Source organism: Vidua macroura, chromosome 3, assembly GCF_024509145.1.
Source record: "Vidua macroura isolate BioBank_ID:100142 chromosome 3, ASM2450914v1, whole genome shotgun sequence".
NCBI classification, from domain to species: Eukaryota; Metazoa; Chordata; class Aves; order Passeriformes; family Viduidae; genus Vidua; species Vidua macroura.
In genome coordinates, this window is record NC_071573.1 from 78,922,783 (window position 1) to 78,942,009 (window position 19,227).

The 19,227-nt window shown below is 43.5% G+C and overlaps 1 protein-coding gene across 1 annotated transcript in view; it reads left to right on the forward strand.

The window, feature by feature from the left end:
* The first annotated feature begins 505 nt into the window (after positions 1-505).
* The window catches only part of LOC128805566 (gamma-aminobutyric acid receptor subunit rho-1), a 29,571-nt gene continuing 10,849 nt past the window's right edge, over positions 506-19,227 (forward strand). Inside the window, exons 1-5 of the mRNA XM_053974346.1 lie at positions 506-603; positions 13,556-13,609; positions 15,265-15,371; positions 16,716-16,783; positions 18,580-18,803. Of these exons, the coding sequence (XP_053830321.1) occupies positions 15,353-15,371; positions 16,716-16,783; positions 18,580-18,803 (311 nt within the window). The 5' untranslated portion in view covers positions 506-603; positions 13,556-13,609; positions 15,265-15,352. The remainder of the gene's footprint in view (positions 604-13,555; positions 13,610-15,264; positions 15,372-16,715; positions 16,784-18,579; positions 18,804-19,227) is intronic.

Genomic DNA, 19,227 nt, shown 5'->3' on the forward strand with positions numbered 1-19,227 from the left:
TAAATTGATAAATGTTTATTAATACTTTTCAATTTATTGCAATGCTTGGAACAAACATTACTGCTACACAGATAAGTTCGGTGATTAAAGAATTACCAATGATGTCTACCTGACCAAATGCACTACTTCACTTAACAAGGCAGAAATATATCTATATATGTGCCACAGGTATTTGAACAGGGTTCAATTTAAACTAATTAATAAAATAGCCTGTTTGGACTAAAAATAATTGTCGTCTGAGAATACGTGAATTCAACACTGCTAGAAAATCCCTGCCATCTGACGTAGAAGGATTTATAGGTTTAGTGGAAATTGCTTTCCCCACTGTCCAGATTAAATACTGCAGGATGATTTTTTGTATGAGTAAACATCCTTTCAATAACGATCAGACCGATAATGTCTTAAAAAGAGAAACAGGATCTACATTTAGGTTTTCTTTTTCTTGTATGGACTATTTCTGGACACAGGACCTTCAGGTAATATGTTGACTGTCCATAAAATGCATTTTAGCATCTTTCTCCTGCTGTGGGGATGGATTTTATCCACTGAATGCAGAACCCACCGACAAGGAAAAGAAATACATGAGGTATACAAAAAAGGCAGGTGAGTATCATGTTCTTATATTCAAATAGCTATAGTTTGGATAAATGTAATATTTTGGGTGATGATAAAATTACTAACAGATAATTTGAGCTTGCATTTGCAGACTGTGATCTTTCAGGCAAAAATATTTTCTGTAGTTTCTTTTGCCAATGAGTAAGTTTTAATGCATTTCCTACAGTGAAAATCACTGCTTCTTTCAAAAAATAGTGTCATTTTTTGAAGTGTCTAAAAGTTTGAAAGGGTACAAAAAAGAGGTATTTATATTTATGGTAGTTAAAATGTGATAGAATATTTACATGAAAGTGAAAATGAAATTTAGGTCCATGAGAATTGTTGCATTCACTGAAGATTAGATAGACTTGAGACCTCAGATGAAAGCATTCAGAATTTTTTTGTTCTCATGTAATTTGTTTTATAGACCTTTCAAAAGGAAAAATAAAGTCTCTCAGCAAGGCAATGGTCAGTTACCAGAAGAAATAGAAAGAGCATTCAGTATATAGTATTAATATGCTAAAATTATTTAAAACATTGTTTATTCTTTGTCTCTCTATCTCTCTCTTACAAAATGTGTGATATTTTGCTCTCACTATCTTGTAGACAGCCATTTTCGGAGGATTTGAGTGGAGGAAGGGTTTTTGCTACAACTGAGTTCTGATTATTTATATTCTGTTTGGGAAATATTTAGAACTTTGTGTGAGGATTTTTATGTTCAGGCACAAAACAAGTTACACCTGGAGGAAAAAAATACTTTTTCTTCTTTATGTAGGAATATAGCTGACACATTTAATGTTGTTTAAATGCTGTGTACTTCTACTTGTGACAGACTGAACCTGTGTTGTCTCTGCTTTACTATAGAGACTGTATAGTTCTGTAAAGGCTCCATATCATCATCAGTACTGTAAAGTGTATAGGGATGGAAATGCAGGAATGTCACAGTCCTGAGGAATTCAAACCACTCTTATTAGCCTTCAGGAAAAAATAGCTGAAAGGTAGAAGGGATGGAAAGTGCTTATTTTCCTACAGCCCCTTGTAGCAGGTGAGGGGCAGCTTACAGAGTGACTGCAGTGTCCTGGTCAGGACTCGTGCATCCATGAACCATTTTCTAGGTAGGAAGTGGCTTTAGCAGTGGCACCACCTCCATGGAGGTATAACTGGCAAAATGGATGCAGTGCTCTCTTCACGACCAGCCCCCAGGGGATGCATTACCAGAGGCAGTATGGGTACAAGACAGGCACAAAATCCATTTTTTTGTTGAGGCTTCATGACAGTGACAGCAGAGGTGATGTGTTGGATGTAGCAAATGAAGGAGGTGAAAAGCAAGCTACCACCATGTGAGCTGGGAAGTATCCAGACAAGAGGGATGTGCACACACAGCCATTTCCTTGCTTATCATCTTTAAGGAAAGCTCTATACTATGCTTTTCATCTTTAAGGAAAGCTCTATACTAAATGCTTGAGTGTCAGTGCAATGAAGTGACAATATAACAAATCAAAGCAGAAAAGTGTTAAAAAATGTGTGAAAATGGAAAAGAAATACCTATTCAGTAAATGCAGGAGCTGCCTCTTCACCTATACTTTGCATATAAGGTGTAATTGTTCCAGGGTAAGCCCATCAGAAAGCCCTGAGGTGGTGTGGCTCTGGAAAATTGGCTCCACTGCCCTCCCAGCATGCCCACACTGGCCTGGGAGGGCATTTCTGGCCTGTTCTTTCCTCAGTAGGGCACAGTGATGTTGAGGAGAGCTGATGGGGAGAGAGGAACAAAGCTGGCCTGTGGCTGTAGGGTTGTCCGTCAGCAGCGTGGTGCCCAGCACAGTGCCCACTTTGCCCTGTGATGGGACAGCCTGTGAGACACCCATGTAAGGTAAAAAAAAGATGATTATGGCCATCCATAAGATGACCATAGGACCTTAGGATTTCCTTCTAAGCACGAACAACAAACCCTTCTGTACCAAACCTTCAATGTCAAATTCAGAATGAGATTGCGAGTATTTTTTTAACTCTGCCTTCCATCTGTTTGGTCCTGTTCTGTGCTATCTTGTCTCCTCTCCATCAAGGTATTTGCAGGAGGACCAAGCCTCCATTCATCTCTGCTTACATACATTCAGGAGATAAAGCTTCTTGCATTTCTCAATGTGGAATGTTTCCCAAGCTTTGAGCCAGCCATTTGCTTGTTTTCCTCTGTCCCTTCACTGCTTTTTCAGGATTGACATCAGGACTAGGTGCAGTATTTGTACAGCCCTCCAGCAGGTGCTGTATGCAGAGGTAATCCCCCTGACCTCCTGGGACTGCAGTCAGGATTTCCCAGTGGGAGATCATGCCTGCCCAACACTACCAGGCATCTGTGTATAGCAGAACACCTCATCTCAGAGGTCCAGACAAGCTTCTTTGCTCTCATGGGGTGGTCTCTTATATGTTAAGATGCTGATTATATAAAACAGTTTTGAAGTAGGAATGATTCCTTGGCACTTCAGTCAAAGTCCATGCCTTTTTCCATCACAGAGTTAGATCCTGGATTCAAAACAGAGTGACTGAGGGTGCTATATTTCATCGGAAAAACTTGCAGAAAACATTGCTCCTGAACATTTTGGATTTTACTCTGTTTCTCCCTCCCTTCAACATCCAGCTCTGAACAGCCTTTTTGCAGGAGAAGAAGTTAGAGTAATTGACCTCTTGCTCCATAAGGCTTGTGGTAAGGACCAGGATGGAAATCCATCCCACCACTGTAGCCTTTTCTTTCTGAAGAAAGACACAGACCTCAGTGGGGATTGATGGGGAAATCTATTTGACGTGGAAAAGACTGTATCCACAGCATCACAAGATGCTCAGGATGGCTTGATTTGCACCCATGACCTCCCTGACCCCCAGAATCCCTACAGAACAACAAGATTATCCTTTTGCCCTAGTGCCAGGGCTCAGCTCCAGCCACCAGTGTTGGCACATGGCAGGTGCACCTGCTGTAAAGACCTGCCACATTGGGTGGGTTGCCAGCATCCTGCTGTGCCTGACAGATGTGTACATCTTTGCTCCTGATTCTCATGGTGCAGCTGATGGAGGAATGCACAGGTTTTTAGCTTGTTTCTTTGGATGGTGTGTCAGTTTCTTCCAAGGAGACTCACTTGTGCTGAACTCTACTTTCATATTAAAACTCACCTCTGGATCTGCAATTTTCAGCTCCAGGCCTTCTCTTTTCACCTGCTCAAATCCAGCTGAGCTCACATCCACAGCCTTCACATTCTAGAGATATGGTGGATGGAGTATATGGGGAGCTGCAGGGTCAGAGACCTTCTCTGTCACAATTTTTGTCACTGCAGGCACCCCATTCTAGCATGACATAAGAGCTGTGAAGAAGAGTGAGCAGACAGGAGAGGTTTTGCCCATGAGAGTTCATGCATGCACCACAGTCTTATGAGGACTGGGTTTGCATGACAGGAATTTTGAAAAAGGTCCCAAATAATTCCTTAAATAAAGCTGCTGAGGCTTTAGGACATAGTGTGACAAGAAAATGGCAAATCACTCTAGGTCATAGTATACAGACAGTCACAGTGAAAGCAACATAGTAGATAGCTTTATTGCATGGGACTTACTACAGAGCCTTCAAATATTGTAATTCACTGTAAAAATATCTCTGTGCCAGTCAAAGACTCAACTACTTATTTTTGCTAATCTCCAGGACAAATCACCTCAAAGGAATTTCACTTCAAAGAGCAGCAATATAAAAATAAAAGCTTTCTCACCTTGCAGACACATTCACAGTATGCAGTCAGCTGTGTGCAAAACCTGCAGGGATTGCAAGGCTTTTTATGCCTGTTAGGTTCAGAGTGCCAAAACTCCTACAGAAAGGAGCTGAGTTCCGGAGCACTGGCAAGAGAGCTGTCTGCTGTTTTCCCAACTGCTCAGGCTCTTGGAAAGCCACCAGGCTTTGGGGCTGGGGGAGGGGGGGGGGGTCACTAGAATGATGCAAAGACTCATTAAAAATCAAAACATCATTTTGTCAACAAAATGGCCAAAGCCTGTGTTGCTAATTAGACTTGCAGAATCTACTAGAGAGGATGAGCGATAGGAAAAGGACTGTCCTGGAGCTGAGCCATGTTGTTCTGCCAGAGCTAACTGCTGGGGGAGGGGGGAGGGGGGTGATCTCTTTTAACACTAAAATCTCCCTGGACAGCATTCAAACCACCTTTCAGACAAAGAGCTCTCAACAGAAGAGATTTCACTGTAAAAGATCTAGAGATCATGTTTGTTTAACCTTATCTAAGAGAATCACTTCATGTTGTTTGTCATGTCCCTACCATTCCCTTACTAATAATTTTGCCTCACTCTTATCTCCAAATAGTAACCCATTTGCATAAACAAATCTTTCTAATGCAAGCTGTCTTTAGATCAGACTTGTGGAGTGCATGGTAAGACTGTGAGATGCCTGTTGAAGGCATTGCCACATTATCAGTGGTGAGCCAGATCCAGTGAGCCCACAGCTCCCAAGGCATTGCTTTCTGGGAGCAGTTTGAGTTGTGTCTGTTCACCACTTGCTGCAGCAGTGCTGGGTCTCAGGAGAACAAGAGGCCAGTGTGGACTTCAGGCCAGTGCAAGTGGTATCTCTCCATCTCCCCAGTTAGTAACTTGCCTTCCCCTTTCCTCCTTTTTTCTTCATCTCCTTCACTCCTTTCTTTCCCTTATTCAAGGTTTCTCCTCTTCTTCAATAAGCTGTTTCTCTCTATTTTGTCCCTTTCTCTGCCCTGTGTTTCACCTACCTCATTTTTTTTCCCTAGCCACGTCCCTTTCCCTTGTCACACAAATCTGCTAAGGTTTACCCTGTTGCTTTCAACTTCATATCACTTTGTGGCTTACTTCAAACCCTTTTCTTGCCTCCAACCGTGCTCCTCTTCTTTATATTGTTATACATTAGTTTATTTCTCGTTATTGCTTCACTATTTCTCTCATTTGCCTTTTCACCCCTGTCATTCTTTCCAGAAATTTCAATCGTGCATGGCACCTTTTCTTGGACCAGCCAGAAGTGTCCTTCCTCTGCTTCTCATAGCAAGTGATGATGCTTTGAAAACTCTATTTTCTACTTTCATCATTATCACCAGCCTTCTTTCATCCCTTCTAGAATTTACCTCGGGTCTATGTGCCACACAGCTTCCTAACTTTATTCGTTTCATTTGTGGCAGAACAATCATGTAGCACTTCTGTAGCTATGTTCATACACCCAAGTACTCTGCAACCTTACTTGGCCCCTACTGATAGAAGCTCCAGGCAACATTGCAACTTCCTCAGGATCAGCAGCTTCATGTTTTCTTCTGGCCCACCATTACTGCAATGTGTTTTATGAGTTGGTGTGAGGAGACAAAACGGGCTGTGTGCAGCCTAGCCAAAAAAAAAGCCAACCACAAACAAATTCAAAGATGCTGCAAGGTCATTTCTTCCCTCCTGCATGCATATAAATTGATTTTCTCATTGCAGGGTTGAGTTCACATCTGAAATGATGATGGTTTTTCTTTTAAAATATGCTCAGTCACCTTCCAAACTCACTTCTGTGAAAGCACTCACAGATTTCAGAGTGAATTTCACAGTGTGATGCCATGCTTATGTACTTTCTTTCAAATTTCTTTTCATTGCTATGCATTGCAGAAAGTCTTGAGTGACAGATTCCTGCCCACCTGCACCAAGCTACTCCTGAATTCTATGCTTGCACCATTATCACTTGGCCAACTTCTCCTTTCCCACTCTGAGAGCCCTGCTCAGGCTGCCTGGAAGGCTTCTCCACCTCCAAGATCTCTCCTCTTACTCTGCTATTTTTTCTAGCTATGGACACAGGATATGTGAGATGTCGACATGCCTTGGTGTTGCTAACAGCTTTGAAATGCCTTCTGACTGGTTTTCTGCTCTGTTCCCAATAATGCTGAACCATTGTTTGTCCTCTTGAGCACTGTGCATCATTAGGCTGATGGTTACCAAAAAATACCACAATGACACTTCCTTAGCAGTGACAGTCGGTTTGGAGGCCATCAATATTTTAACATCGTTTCTGAAGGCAGAATGGAAAAAATTAAAAATACAAAGCAAAAATTAATATACACTTCTCTGAATTTGCTAGCACTGTTTTTTTTCTGAAGTCATGAGAGTCTGCTCCAATTCTCCACCCATAGTTCTGATTTAACTACCTTGAATAATTACATATCTTCAGTAAATATTGTTTCCAGTAATTACTCTTTTATCCAAAATAATTTATAAAGCTATTGAACAACAGTGATCCTATCATAGATGTCATGGGACTACACTGGAAAACTTTCTTCATGGCAAAAACTCTCCATAATTGCTCTGTTTCTTGTTTTGTAACCATTCACATGTGGGGAGCTTCTTTCTGACTTCTGAATTCTTTATGAGAAGAACCTGTCAACATTCTTTTGGAATTTGAGGTACAATGTGTCATCTTGATCAATCTTGTCTACAAGGCCACTAACTTTTTAGAGAAGGCCATTATTTTACAACAACTGCCTGAAAGGAGGTTGTAGTGAGGTGGGCACCAGTCTCTTCTCTTAGATAACGAGTGACAGGACAAGAGGAAATGGCCTCAAGTTGCACCAGGAGAGGTTTAGATGAGATATTAGGGAAAATATTTTCATGGGAAGGGTTGTGAAGCACTGGAACAGGCTTCCCAGGGAAGTGGTGGAGTCACCGTCTCTGGAAATGTTCAAAAAACATGGATATGGCATTTGAGGACATGGTTTAATGGTGAACATGGTGGTGGTCCCAGGTTGATGGTTGGTCTTGATGATTTTAAAGTTCTTTTCCAAACTTAATGTTTCCATAATTCTAAAGGGCATAATATCCCTCAAGAAAACTCTTCTTCAATACATACTATATTTATCTGGTGTCTACTTTTGGTGGTTTTTGCTATCTTTGTAGCTAATTAGTCCAGTGGAAAAGTCAGTAGCTTTTTAGAGTTCCAAAGAAATGGAAAGCTGTCAACTTCCAGTCCTGTGTCACCAATGACAATTGATTCAACAGTTTCTTACTTGGCTTTTTTCTGGGTAAAAGCCTGTTGACTTGTTACTGTTCAATCCATTTACTTTAAATCTATCTCTGGTCCTGTGCCAAGATGAATATTTCTTAACTCTGCCCTAACAGCAGAATTGTTACAATTCTTCTTTTTCTGTTCTATTCTATTACAATACTATTTTTTTGCCTAATTATTCTCTAGTAATCATTTATACATTTATTTCTCCATATTCCATGTTATTCTTAGTATTATCTTTTATTGCAATTTGTCATATTGACATCAGACCTTTTCTCCAACATGTTGTGGCTGATTTGAATTGTGACCTTAGATCCCCAAATGCCTGTTTCTTTTTCAAGCATGACCTCATGCCTGAGTTTTATAATTCTGTCATTTGTCTTATTATTGAAAATATTGACCAGCTACTCCCAGGATGAAATCTGTGAAAAGTTGTTTAGTGTCTCTCAGCAGCAAATTAATGGCATCACATTAACTATGGTACTTTAGACATGTTCAAAGTCACAGTTTCATCTCAACCCTATTTCCCTTGTTTAGTAATGAAATATTAAAAACCTCACTCAAATCTACTTTTCCTCCTGCTTACACTAAGGCAGTTACACCGTCAGACAGGACATTAGACTGGTTTGACGTCAATTATTGCAAAGATTCACATTGACTGATCTTTATAATCTCATTATTCCCTGGGGGAGGGGCAAACCAATGGATCACTTGAGTTTGTCACAATTTATTTTCGGATCTCAAAGCTCCAACTTCCTTCTTTTGTACCCTTCTTAAAACCAGGTATTGTTTTCACCCTCACGCTCTCCCAGGGGCATCACCCATCTCTGAGGAGTCCTTGGAGGTGGTGATTTACAGCTCAGAGTCTGTAGCAGCTGGTACTCCCAGTGCTCCTGGGGGAATGCCATCAGCCTCTGTTGACTTAAATACCTTCAACTATCTAAATACTCCTTAAAATGCCCTTCCCTGACCTACACTGTGCTTGCAAGTCAACTTTTCTTCTAGGACTGAGTCAGACATGAAAGCTTTCAGCATGCTCTGCATTGCCCCATTAGTCCTGGCCCCTTCCCTTCATCTGTTTCTCTTTTTTACTTGGCTGAGTCCTGGCACCACGCCTGCCCCGTCCTAGCTGGCAGGATGGACCTTCTGCTTCTCCAACTCTTCCTTTCAACATATGTAAGACAAAACTCAACAAACACCCATGCACTGGATGCAATTCCTGCAACATAGGGGCACTTCTGTTTTTGCAATATCAGGTACAGTGTCAAGACCTCAGGCAGCACGACTTTTCTGTGAGTAATCAATATGTGTACATATGTTCCCTTTTCATCTTTAGTCAGTGTTTATGTCTAGGCAAAGAGCAAAAGAAGTGCAACTTTTAAAGGGTGTATGTATGTCTCCTGCATATTTTGGATTCTGAGACTGTCCTGTATTCAAGTAATAATGGATTAAAATGGGAGTGTCATTCAATTTTCTGTATCACTCAAAAAAAAAGATGGTAGAAGAGCTCTGAATCTCACAGTTTCTCAGACTTTGTAATGTAAACATCAAAAATAGTGCTATTTCCCTCTTTCTTTTCATGTATTTAACAATATATATTATAATAGCAATGTATCACCTTTCTTCACAATCTTTAAACCTACTAATCATAAGGACACATGGTCCAAAATAATTACAAACAAATGAGGGCTTGACAAATGCACAAAAAAACCCCCAAATATTTAATGATAAATTTTCCTCATTTCTTAGAGCCTTGTTTACAGCCCATGGCTTTGCAAGTCTCTCAATTTGAGTACAAATTAGTGGGTTTCTATCCTACATTATCCCTGGGGAATTAATGTGTTACACAGTGGATCATGTCTGGTGAAGTGCATGTCACTAGGTAAAAGCAGCTTCCTCCCATTTCAGGTTTGCTCTTTCCTCCCTTGGGTGCTGGGTAGGTTTTCTTCCCATTTAGCTACCTCACTTTTCCTCCTCCTGCAAAGCTCTCCCCTGGGCTCTGGACAACTTCTCAGTCTTCACCTGGACTTGCTGCACCACCTATCCACCAGCATCTCCTGCTTGCTGAGAAGCAATTCATTTGCAAGTCATAAGGCATGCTATGGAGGAACTTTCTGTGAGCTCCCCACTCCAAACACTGTTTTCTTCCTTTGGGACACAGGCTGGGAAGATCTTTAACCCAGCAAGGCTCACATGTCTCCATGAGCTGGACATTATCTCTGTCCAGATGAGGGGACATCACTACTCATGAAGGACTGTCCAGGCTCCCTGTGCCCCAGGAGTCATCCCACAAAATGATGAGGCCCTGTTTGAGTCTGATGCCTCCTCTCTTCTTTGCTCCTTTTGATATCTTCTGGCATTACCCAATGTTTCCCTTCTCTTCCCACCTCTGCCCATCTTTTCTCCTCAGTCTCCCCAAAGCACGGGCGCTGTTGCAGACCCCAACTCGCTTTGTCTCTGCCCTACTTTTTCCCTGCAGGAACTTCCTGTATGTTTGTGCATACAATCCCCAGTTCCTTTTTGTTTCTCTCCCATTCCCTAAACCAGTGTTCCCCTGTCTGGTTTTGGCCTTTAACAGGATGCTGATGTCGTATGAACCCCAGTCACTAACCGGTCATAAAATAGGGAAATCAAAGCCTAGTCAAATATGTAGGCATTTAATAGGCATTTAATAAGATTTTTACACTTCTCACAGATCTCTGTAGTACCAATACACCTTTGCCAATCCCATGTCCATCCTGCTAAGACTTTGTTCCCCACAGGGATTTGTGCTGCCTCTCCTGCCTTGCCCAGATGTAATTTGATGGGAAGACCAAGCAGGACGTGGGTGCTGGCATTCCCCTGCCCATCATGGCATGAGGTCTGTGCAGCACAGCTGGTGCAGGATGGAAGGCACAGCACAAGCTGTCCACCCCTGATCACACAGGGATGGGGGGCCCAGAGCTGAGTGCCATGGCATGGCTGGGGCAAGAGGGACTTGCATCACTTTCTTTACTTTCCAATTAGAAGCCCTGCTGAAAACTGGCTCAACAAGCTCCATATCCCCCATTGCCTTGCATCAGTGGTAAGAAAGTCTGTGGATCAGCTGATCTGTGAGATTATAGGTTGGAAATGTATGTTGCAGATGTAATTGCAAACTAAAATGCTGCAATGGGACCTCTCACACATTTTTTTTTTTTGGTTGCTTCCAAAAGCTCTTATTTCCAAGATGAAGAATACTGTGGGGTTTCTGGTGCACATTGTAAGTGTGGACCTGACATTCCTCTGGCACCTGTCCTATGAAGTTGGGCATTTAGAAATGCCTGCTGGGACTTTCAGATATCATGGTTGGACTGTTTCTTCTGAAAATCAGACACTGTTAACCCTAACCATGCAACCCTTTTTGCTGTGTTGGAGTGATTATTAGAGCAATAGGAAATATCATGCTTTAAAATACAAAAAGGCCTTTTGCCTTGTGTCTGTAGCAGTAGTGATCAAGATCTGGGTTGGCTGATTTTCTTCCCCAGCTATCCTATGCTTCAGCCACATAATTGCCTCCCAGCCCCAGCAGGCCTCAGACTTTGGGGCAGAGGCATCTCAAGACCCCTTGAGGAAGTGGGTAGATCTGGGGACTTTCTGCACCACCCCAGCTGCCATCAGGGGCCCAAGAGCTACTCTAGCAATGCACAGGGAACACTGTGAATAAATGCCACTCTGCTCCAGTTGTTGCTTTTTCACAAAGCATCTCTGTGAGCTTCATGAGACATTAAATTCCTTTTGGCATTGTAACTGCTGGAGATAAAAGATTGTGTGGGGAGAGAAAAAGGGTTGTTCATTATTCGGTATATTTTACCTCAGGGATGATTGTTTAGTTTTAAGGAGCCTGTCACCCCAGTGAAGGCAGGAGGGACACTCCCAGCCAGTTGTGCTGAGCAATCTGTGCACAATGTCTGGGCTGAATCTCCTGGCTGAGGCTGCTGACTGCAAACACCCAGAAACAGCAGAAGCCACAGCAGCTTTCCATCGATTCACAGTGCAGACAGGCAGGGTAATGGGGCCCCATGATGGACCATTGATCACTGAGCTAGCAGAGGACTCCCCAGGAACCAGAGCACAAAAGATATTTATTGAGTAGAAAGAAATGGGGCTTCAAATTGGAGTAACTGGGTAACAGGTAAAAAAGTTTTGCCACCAGAGAGCTGTGACAAGGGGAAGAGGACTGGCAAAAAGAAGCAAAATACCTGAACCAAAGCTCAAATGAACACAGTGCCCTGCAGTGGATGGAGCATGGGGGACATTTTATGCTTGTCCATGACAGGGAGATAAAGTTAAATTTAAAGGAGAGAGAAACACCTGGAGGAAACAAAACGAAGCACCCAGGGTTGCTGAGTGCAGAGGATGGGGATGAGTTAGCCATGAATCCTTGATGGCCATGCCTTGAAGTCTTCCTTGACAAGCAGAATAGGGACAGAGCCACCATGAAGCATTAGATAAGACCTAGAAGGGAAATGAAAATTAGAAATTGCAAGAACATGGCCTGCTTCATCCCTGTTCAAATACCAGCATTATTCCTGAACAGCCAAGAGTTTACTAGGGCACTTAAAGTCATGTAAATCGGTCAGCTTGTTGCCAGAATCTGCTTATCCCCAAAATACAAGAAATTACTTCCTGACAGCCAGCAGATGAGAAGCAGGCAGCAGTGAGACATATCAGAAAGGGTGTAGAACAAGGCAGAAGACTCCAGAAAGTGCATTTTGTATTTGCAAGTGTTTTGCTGTGTGATGCCCAGACCCGAGCAGTGCCACAGAAGCTGCTTCTTTTAATAGCAATGATGCTGCATGGCCCAAAGGCTCCCCCAAACACATAAGTCTGTGCACTTATTCCTAGAATTCCTCTAGGAAGCACAGAGTAGATTCTGGGGAAAAAAATCCTACTCATCCAGTGCCTCACTTCAGGGTAAGTCAATGCTTCAGCCTGACATGTCCATTCCTGACCTGGTTGTCTGCTTCTCTGTGGCAGCAGCAGGATGAATTTCCTTCCCATACTATTGGCTTTTGGAATGTTCCCAGCTCAGAAAGGAACTGTCCCACAAGGCCTGGGGTTCCTCCATCCCACACCAAAGGGACGATGGTGCTCAGGTGATGTCAACCATTACTGCAAAAAAGAGTTTTGCCACTGTAAGTCTCTACAGAGGGATTTGAAATGTATGCTAATGGGCAAAAAGCCTCATTGGTAGAGTTGATTTGAGTTAGTGTTTATTACAGAGAGAAATTATTTTTTTTTACTTTTAGTTAAAGATGTCTTAGAATTGTTAAATGTTTAAAATGTTACTTTTGCTTAAGCTACCACTTACATCACCAAAAGCAATATTCTTGCCTTTAAAGATTAAATAAAATATTGGCCAAAGACCTGAGAAGATGTTTCTTGACAGCCAGCTGGGAGATGGTATGAAGCCAGAAACAATTTGCACAATTTTTTTCTTTTTTTTTTTCCTCCCCTGAAATAATTTGAAAATCTTTTCTTCTCGTGAACATACCTGGCTGACTCCGGTCTGCAGGTGCAATGGCTGTGCCCTCATCACTAGAGGCCCCATGGCAGCTCCTGCCTCCAAAGCCCCTGGTGTTGCCAGCCAAAGCTGGGCAGGTGGGACCTGAGCTGCCTGCCTGGGCACTTTGCCCAGACAGTCAAGAACAGAGGCATCCCACCTTACAAAAATCATGGCTCGCCTCCTTTTGCCCTGTCCCCGCTGTGAGTCCGAGCATCCCTGCCCTGCCCACCCTCTGCCATGCCCAGCCTGACACCGGCCTTTGGTGAAAGGGTGAAGAAAAAGGTAAGCACCATTTCTCACACGTGACAGAAGGTAAAGCTGCAGGGCTCCGGTGCCTCCCTCCTGCCATCCTCTCCCACCTGCCCGTGTCCACCTGTCTCAGCTCTCCCTTTCCCCTTGTTTCCACGCAGCCGGCCGCAGCGGCAGAGACGGGAAGCCCACGGCGAGGTGCACAAGCAAGGCAGGTAAGCAAAGCCCTCCGGAGGCTGCTGCTGGCCTGGGCCCGCAGCTGGGCAGGGGCTGGGGCAGAGGAAGGGGCAGCTCTCAGACAAGCCAGCTGTCTTTAGGTGCTAGCCGTGCCATTAGCAGATCCAGCGGGCCCCAGAGGAAGCCCCACTGCCTGACACCGTCATGGGGCTGAGGGGTGAGGCCACGGCCATTTGCCACATCCCCTCAGGCCTCGTGTGGTGCTGATCCGCAGTTTGCGTTGCTGTGCTGTGTCAGTGGGTGCCTTCCCTCCAAGGATCCCTTCTGCAGAGCTGAGCCCCTTCCGCGGGCTCTCCATCATGCCTCTTGTTCTTCCCACCTTTCTGAGCATGGTCAAGCATGCTCTCAAATGTTTGTTTTGCCTCTGGCCTGCTAATATTGCACCTCTGCCTTGGACAGGCATAAACCTTCCCTCATGTACACTCACAGGTCTTTCAGAGGCTGAATTAAACCTCAAGCAGAAGCAGGAGCCCACTTTGAAAGTGCCTGAGGGATAATTCATGACTAGAACTCACTGATGGAAGTAGACAACTCAAACCTCTTAGCAATTATTGAACATAGACTAAGCATCTTTCTAAGATACTTTGAAGTCCACATAAAGGATTTGAGAGAGGAGTCGCTGACAACACCACTGGCCTCTGTTAGGAGATTGTTGTATTGGCTTCTTGTACAACTTTCAACAAGTCTTTGAGAAGTATAGCATGGCTAAGCAGTCTCATTTATGAGAAACTTTATCTCAGGAACTTTTTCCCTCATCAAGTTTCTTTGTCAGCCTGTTTTCATTTAACCTACTTCTTGCTTGTCTTGTGTGTATTCAGATGACTGCCTCTTTGAGTGTGCTATCTTTTCTAAAATCAAAAACAGGAAAACCTTTCCTCCTTTTTTTGAGCCCTCCTGCCACCCAAGTGGCTGGCATGCAGCTGGCTCTGAGGGCAGCAAAGGCTTCCCCTACACAAGGGAGCAACCAAGGAGCTGCTGCCATCACCATCCCAGCCACAGCACTGGGGCACTGAACAGCAGTTTGCATTTTGGGTGTGGAAGGGTTTCAGAGCCTCCTCTGTCCAGCATTCGGTGCAGCTCCAACAGCTTCTGGAATTACCCTCCCAGCTCTTTAATGCTGCTTTTTATCCTTGATGGAAATCTGGGGCAGAAGCTAATCAATTTATCCCAAGTTAGGGAATGGCCTGCCTCCTGGCCTGCTTCCCAGACTGTCTCCATTTTGTTCCTGGGCAACAGCCAGTAGCTTATTTGATATATTGTTTCCCTAATTCCTGGCCTGACACTCCATCATAACTCAATGTCAGGAATGCCTCCCCCTCTCCACTTACCCACACATATTGTTCCTCCAGCCCACATTTTAATGACTGTACCCAAACTGCTTTATGCAGAGAGAATTTTACAGGGACAAAAAGCCACTGAACAAACGTTTTCTCAGTGCTAAAATTATCACAGGTGCCTAAACTGCATGCTGAGTGCAGGAATCAGTTGTTAATGACATTCTGCCAGCCACTGCCACAATCACAGGCTCATGCTCTAAGGGTGGATGTTCTGAGGAGTAAATGGAGTGAAACAAGAGTGTACTTCTCACAGGCACTGCTCAGGGCTCATAGCTGTGCTTCTCTCCCCCTGGCAGCCCAATCTTAAAACGAAGCCCTGACATCACCAAATCTCCCCTGACGAAGTCAGAGCAGCTGCTGCGAATAGATGACCATGACTTCAGCATGAGACCAGGTTTTGGAGGTATGAAACATGCACATTTGTCACTGTTCCTGTTTTGCACTGTCACTTCCTTATACTGTAACATGTACAGCAGTGAAGAAGCAGACTGGCTCTTCTGTCTCTAATTTCTATTCTTTTGAGTTGTGAATTCATGGCACTCTCGAGGGAATGGAGGTTCAGTGAAATAGCCTTCTGGATGAGCAAAAAGCATAGTCAAAGGCATGGATATGTGATTAACAGGCAATATATTAATCCTGGTGCTCAGTGATATTTTCCTCTGATAAAAATCTGTAAATACACCTTATGTTTATTCCTGGATGGCATGGGAAATTCTAAGTTTTTGTCTTAGTATGGCCATACGTGTGCATAATCAAATGATGTACTGCACTTACTTAATTTATAACCCAGAAGAAAATATTTTGACTGCCTGTGTTAACGCTTGCTCAAAGTTTTGTGGCTGTGTGCTAGAGCAACCGAAGCTTTCAGGGAAATGGATGAAGGAGAACATGCTTTCTTTCAGCCCATCAGATTAGAGAATGTTGTAATTTATCTATCCTTTCTGGCTGACAGATGGTCATTCAAATCCAGGATACCATTATACTCTGATGAAAGAAGATTTTATCACTAAATGCTCAATATGCCAAATACCAGCATGTTCAATTAATTTAAAAACATTTCAGTTTCACAGCAGTTCACAAATGTGAGCATTATTTTACTTGACAGCTCTCCTGGACTGTAATTGCCAGAGGTATATGAGAGACTAGTCAAAGCCTGGAGGAAGGAAAAAAGTTCAGAATCCCTAATACATGGGGTCACAGTTGGATCCTTCCCCTCAGGAGCCTCAGGCTCAGTGGCACATGCCTGTGTCCTGCAATGTATCCCCTCCTGTCACCCTTTCTTTTCCACAGCTGAGCACTGAGTCTTGTGAAAGTCAAATGCATATAGAAGCTTTCATGGATGTTATTAGTATGCAAGGGGAGCAAAAGTGAGGGAAAATCTCCCTCATTCCCTTAGTTGTGCCACCACTGAACCTTCTGTGAATGGATCCTCTCCCACTAATCTGTCTCACCAGTCCTGGACCCAAGCACTCGAGCTAAAAACAATTAAAGTTGCTTTTAAATCTTGAAGAGACACATGTAGGATGACACAATAAAAAGAGAAAATTATTAGTAGGTCAGTCTTATTACTGACTTTAATTATTATTAGGAGATTTTTGTTGTGAATTCCAATAATTTATACTTTCTATTGGTTTACTGTTGTTTGTATTTCAGACTGAGCATCTATTTCTATCTGTTAAGATAGTAAAGTCAGAGGATTGTTTTGTCTCACTAGGTTTGTCAACTCCTGTATTTTTTTTTCCCCTAGGCCCTGCAATTCCTGTTGGGGTGGATGTCCAAGTTGAAAGTCTGGACAGCATTTCTGAGGTGGACATGGTAAGAGTCGCAGATGGGACCTCTGGAGACCAAAACTCTGCAGGCTACTTGGGTTTGTGTCCATGGGGTTTGAATACTGCCAAGGACAAACACTCCACAGCCTCCAAAGGCAGATTCAGGTTCAGTCTGAATCTGCCAGCAATTACTTCTATTGACCTCATGCTACCGTTTCATGGCCCTTGAAGCAGAAGGAAGAAATCTGTCATTTTCTTTTCTCTAGGACAAAATGGTAAAACCTTGCCAAGACTGTCTCAAAGGATTTGGGTTTCTGTATTTTCTTAAATAGTGGTAACACACTTAAAAGCTCTGAGGAGACTAATGAATATGTTTGTTTTAAGGCACTTACATGCTGCAGACATAGTCACTTTGGACAAGTTCTGAGGTAGTCAGGGGCCAGAGAGCTCCCAAGGAAAAGGGGGAATGGCTTTAAACTGAAAAAGGGTAGCTTTTGATCCAATATAAGGAAGAAATTCTTTACTCAGAGTGTGGCGAGGCACTGGAACAGACTGCCCAGAGAAGTTGTGGATGCCCCGTCCCATTCAAGGTCAGGCTGGAGAGGGCTTTGAACAACTTGGTTTAGTAGAGGATAGCCTGCCAATGTCAGGGGGGTTGGAACAAGATGGTCTTTAAGGGCACTTTTCCAATCCAAACATTCTATGACCCACAGAATCTCCCAGTAACTCAGGTTTTGCTTTGGAAGAGAAAAGAATCACTCCCCAGTACAGAATATTTTTCAAAATGCTTTGACTTTTCAACAAAATTATCAAACAGCTCTGAAGGTTTCACAGGAAGCCCCAGATTCTGTGCTCCTAATTAACAGACAGAGGGTTAAAGAGCCTGCACTGGACCTCTTCCCATGCCTGAGGCAGGAACAGGGCTGTGTGGCAGCACAGCTGGTGGTGGGCAGACACACTGGCAACACGTCAGGCTCCTCTCACTGCAGCCATTTCAGCTCTTGTGTGGGCTGGGATATCTGCAGTCATCTGAGCTCAGGGGTGAGCATTTGCCCCAGAACTGGGGAACCTTCCAGCTGACTCCCTGACTCCAGTGCTCTTGGCACCCCAACAGCTAGCCATGGGTGTCCTGAGCTTTCACCTCTTCTGGTTGAGGAGAAAGCTTGTGAAGGTGGCCAGAGGTCCCCTAAAAAGCTTTGGGACTTGAAAGCAGAGTGGAAGAACTAACATCAAGGACTTAGAAGTTAAAGAAAAAACCCAAACCCCAAAACAAACCCCAAACCAAACAAAAACCAAACAACAAACCCATTCTTCTTCTTTTTTTTTTTTTTTATCAAATATTATGATTTTGAATTCATTCCCTTGGCTTTTGAATACTGCCCCTGTTCCTCCTCTAATGTCATGTTGCAACACTCATCAACATGGGAAAACCACTAGATGGCTTTGGGTTAAAAAAAAATTCAGGGTCGATTTTGGCTGTTAGCAAAATAATAATGGAGAAGATTTTATATTTTCAGAATCAATACTTTTTAACTTGTGCAGCTTTATAGAAAAATGCCATGGTGCTTAGCAAGATCATTACTTGCTTTTTAAATGAAGACACATCAGTGACAGAGTTATTAATTCTGTACTAAGTTTAAGCTTGAGAAGTGAGTTGTGTCTGAGGCCAGTAAATCTCTGACCTGATGAATAAACAAGCTGCAGCTGGTGATGCCCCTTGCAGCCCGGGGAGTGGATGTGCCCTCAGGAGAGGTGCTTTACACTTCATGGTTTGTCCCAGAGAGGAGCAGTCACTACTGTGCTGATAAGGTGTAAGTTGTGACAGAAGCCCGTTTGCTGCAGGACTTCACCATGACGCTTTACCTGAGGCACTACTGGAAAGATGAGAGGCTGTCCTTCCCCAGCACCAACAACCAAAGCATGACCTTTGACGGCAGACTGGTGAAGAAGATCTGGGTCCCTGACATGTTCTTCGTCCACTCCAAGCGTTCCTTCATCCATGACACCACCACAGACAATGTCATGCTGCGGGTCCAGCCAGATGGGAAGGTACTTTATAGCCTCAGGTAAAACTGCATTCAGTCAATGCCAGCTCTTAGTGGAAAGAGAAAGTGGTTTAATTGATTGCTGCATTGTGTTTTTGCATGACTTCGTACAAAAAAAAAAAAAAAAGGCATAAAAAAGAACGAATGTGCTGGCTATCCACAGACATCTGAGTGCCTGTATGATGCATTTAAGTGCCTGTTGCAGAAAGCCAGTTTCTGTGCCAGCATTGTTGGTTCCACCACTGCCTCTTCACCTTGTGAGCATGGCTAGCCCCTGTCCCTGTTGGGAAGCTGCAGTCAGACGTGGCTGTCCCTTGGAGCAGCTCAGTGGGGGCTAGCAGGCTGCAATCCCCATGGGGCACTGCAGAAGAGGCAGGGCATATTCTAAATAAAAGTGTCTGGTAATAAAGAGAAGTCCAGGGCAGCTATAGTTATTCACTTCACT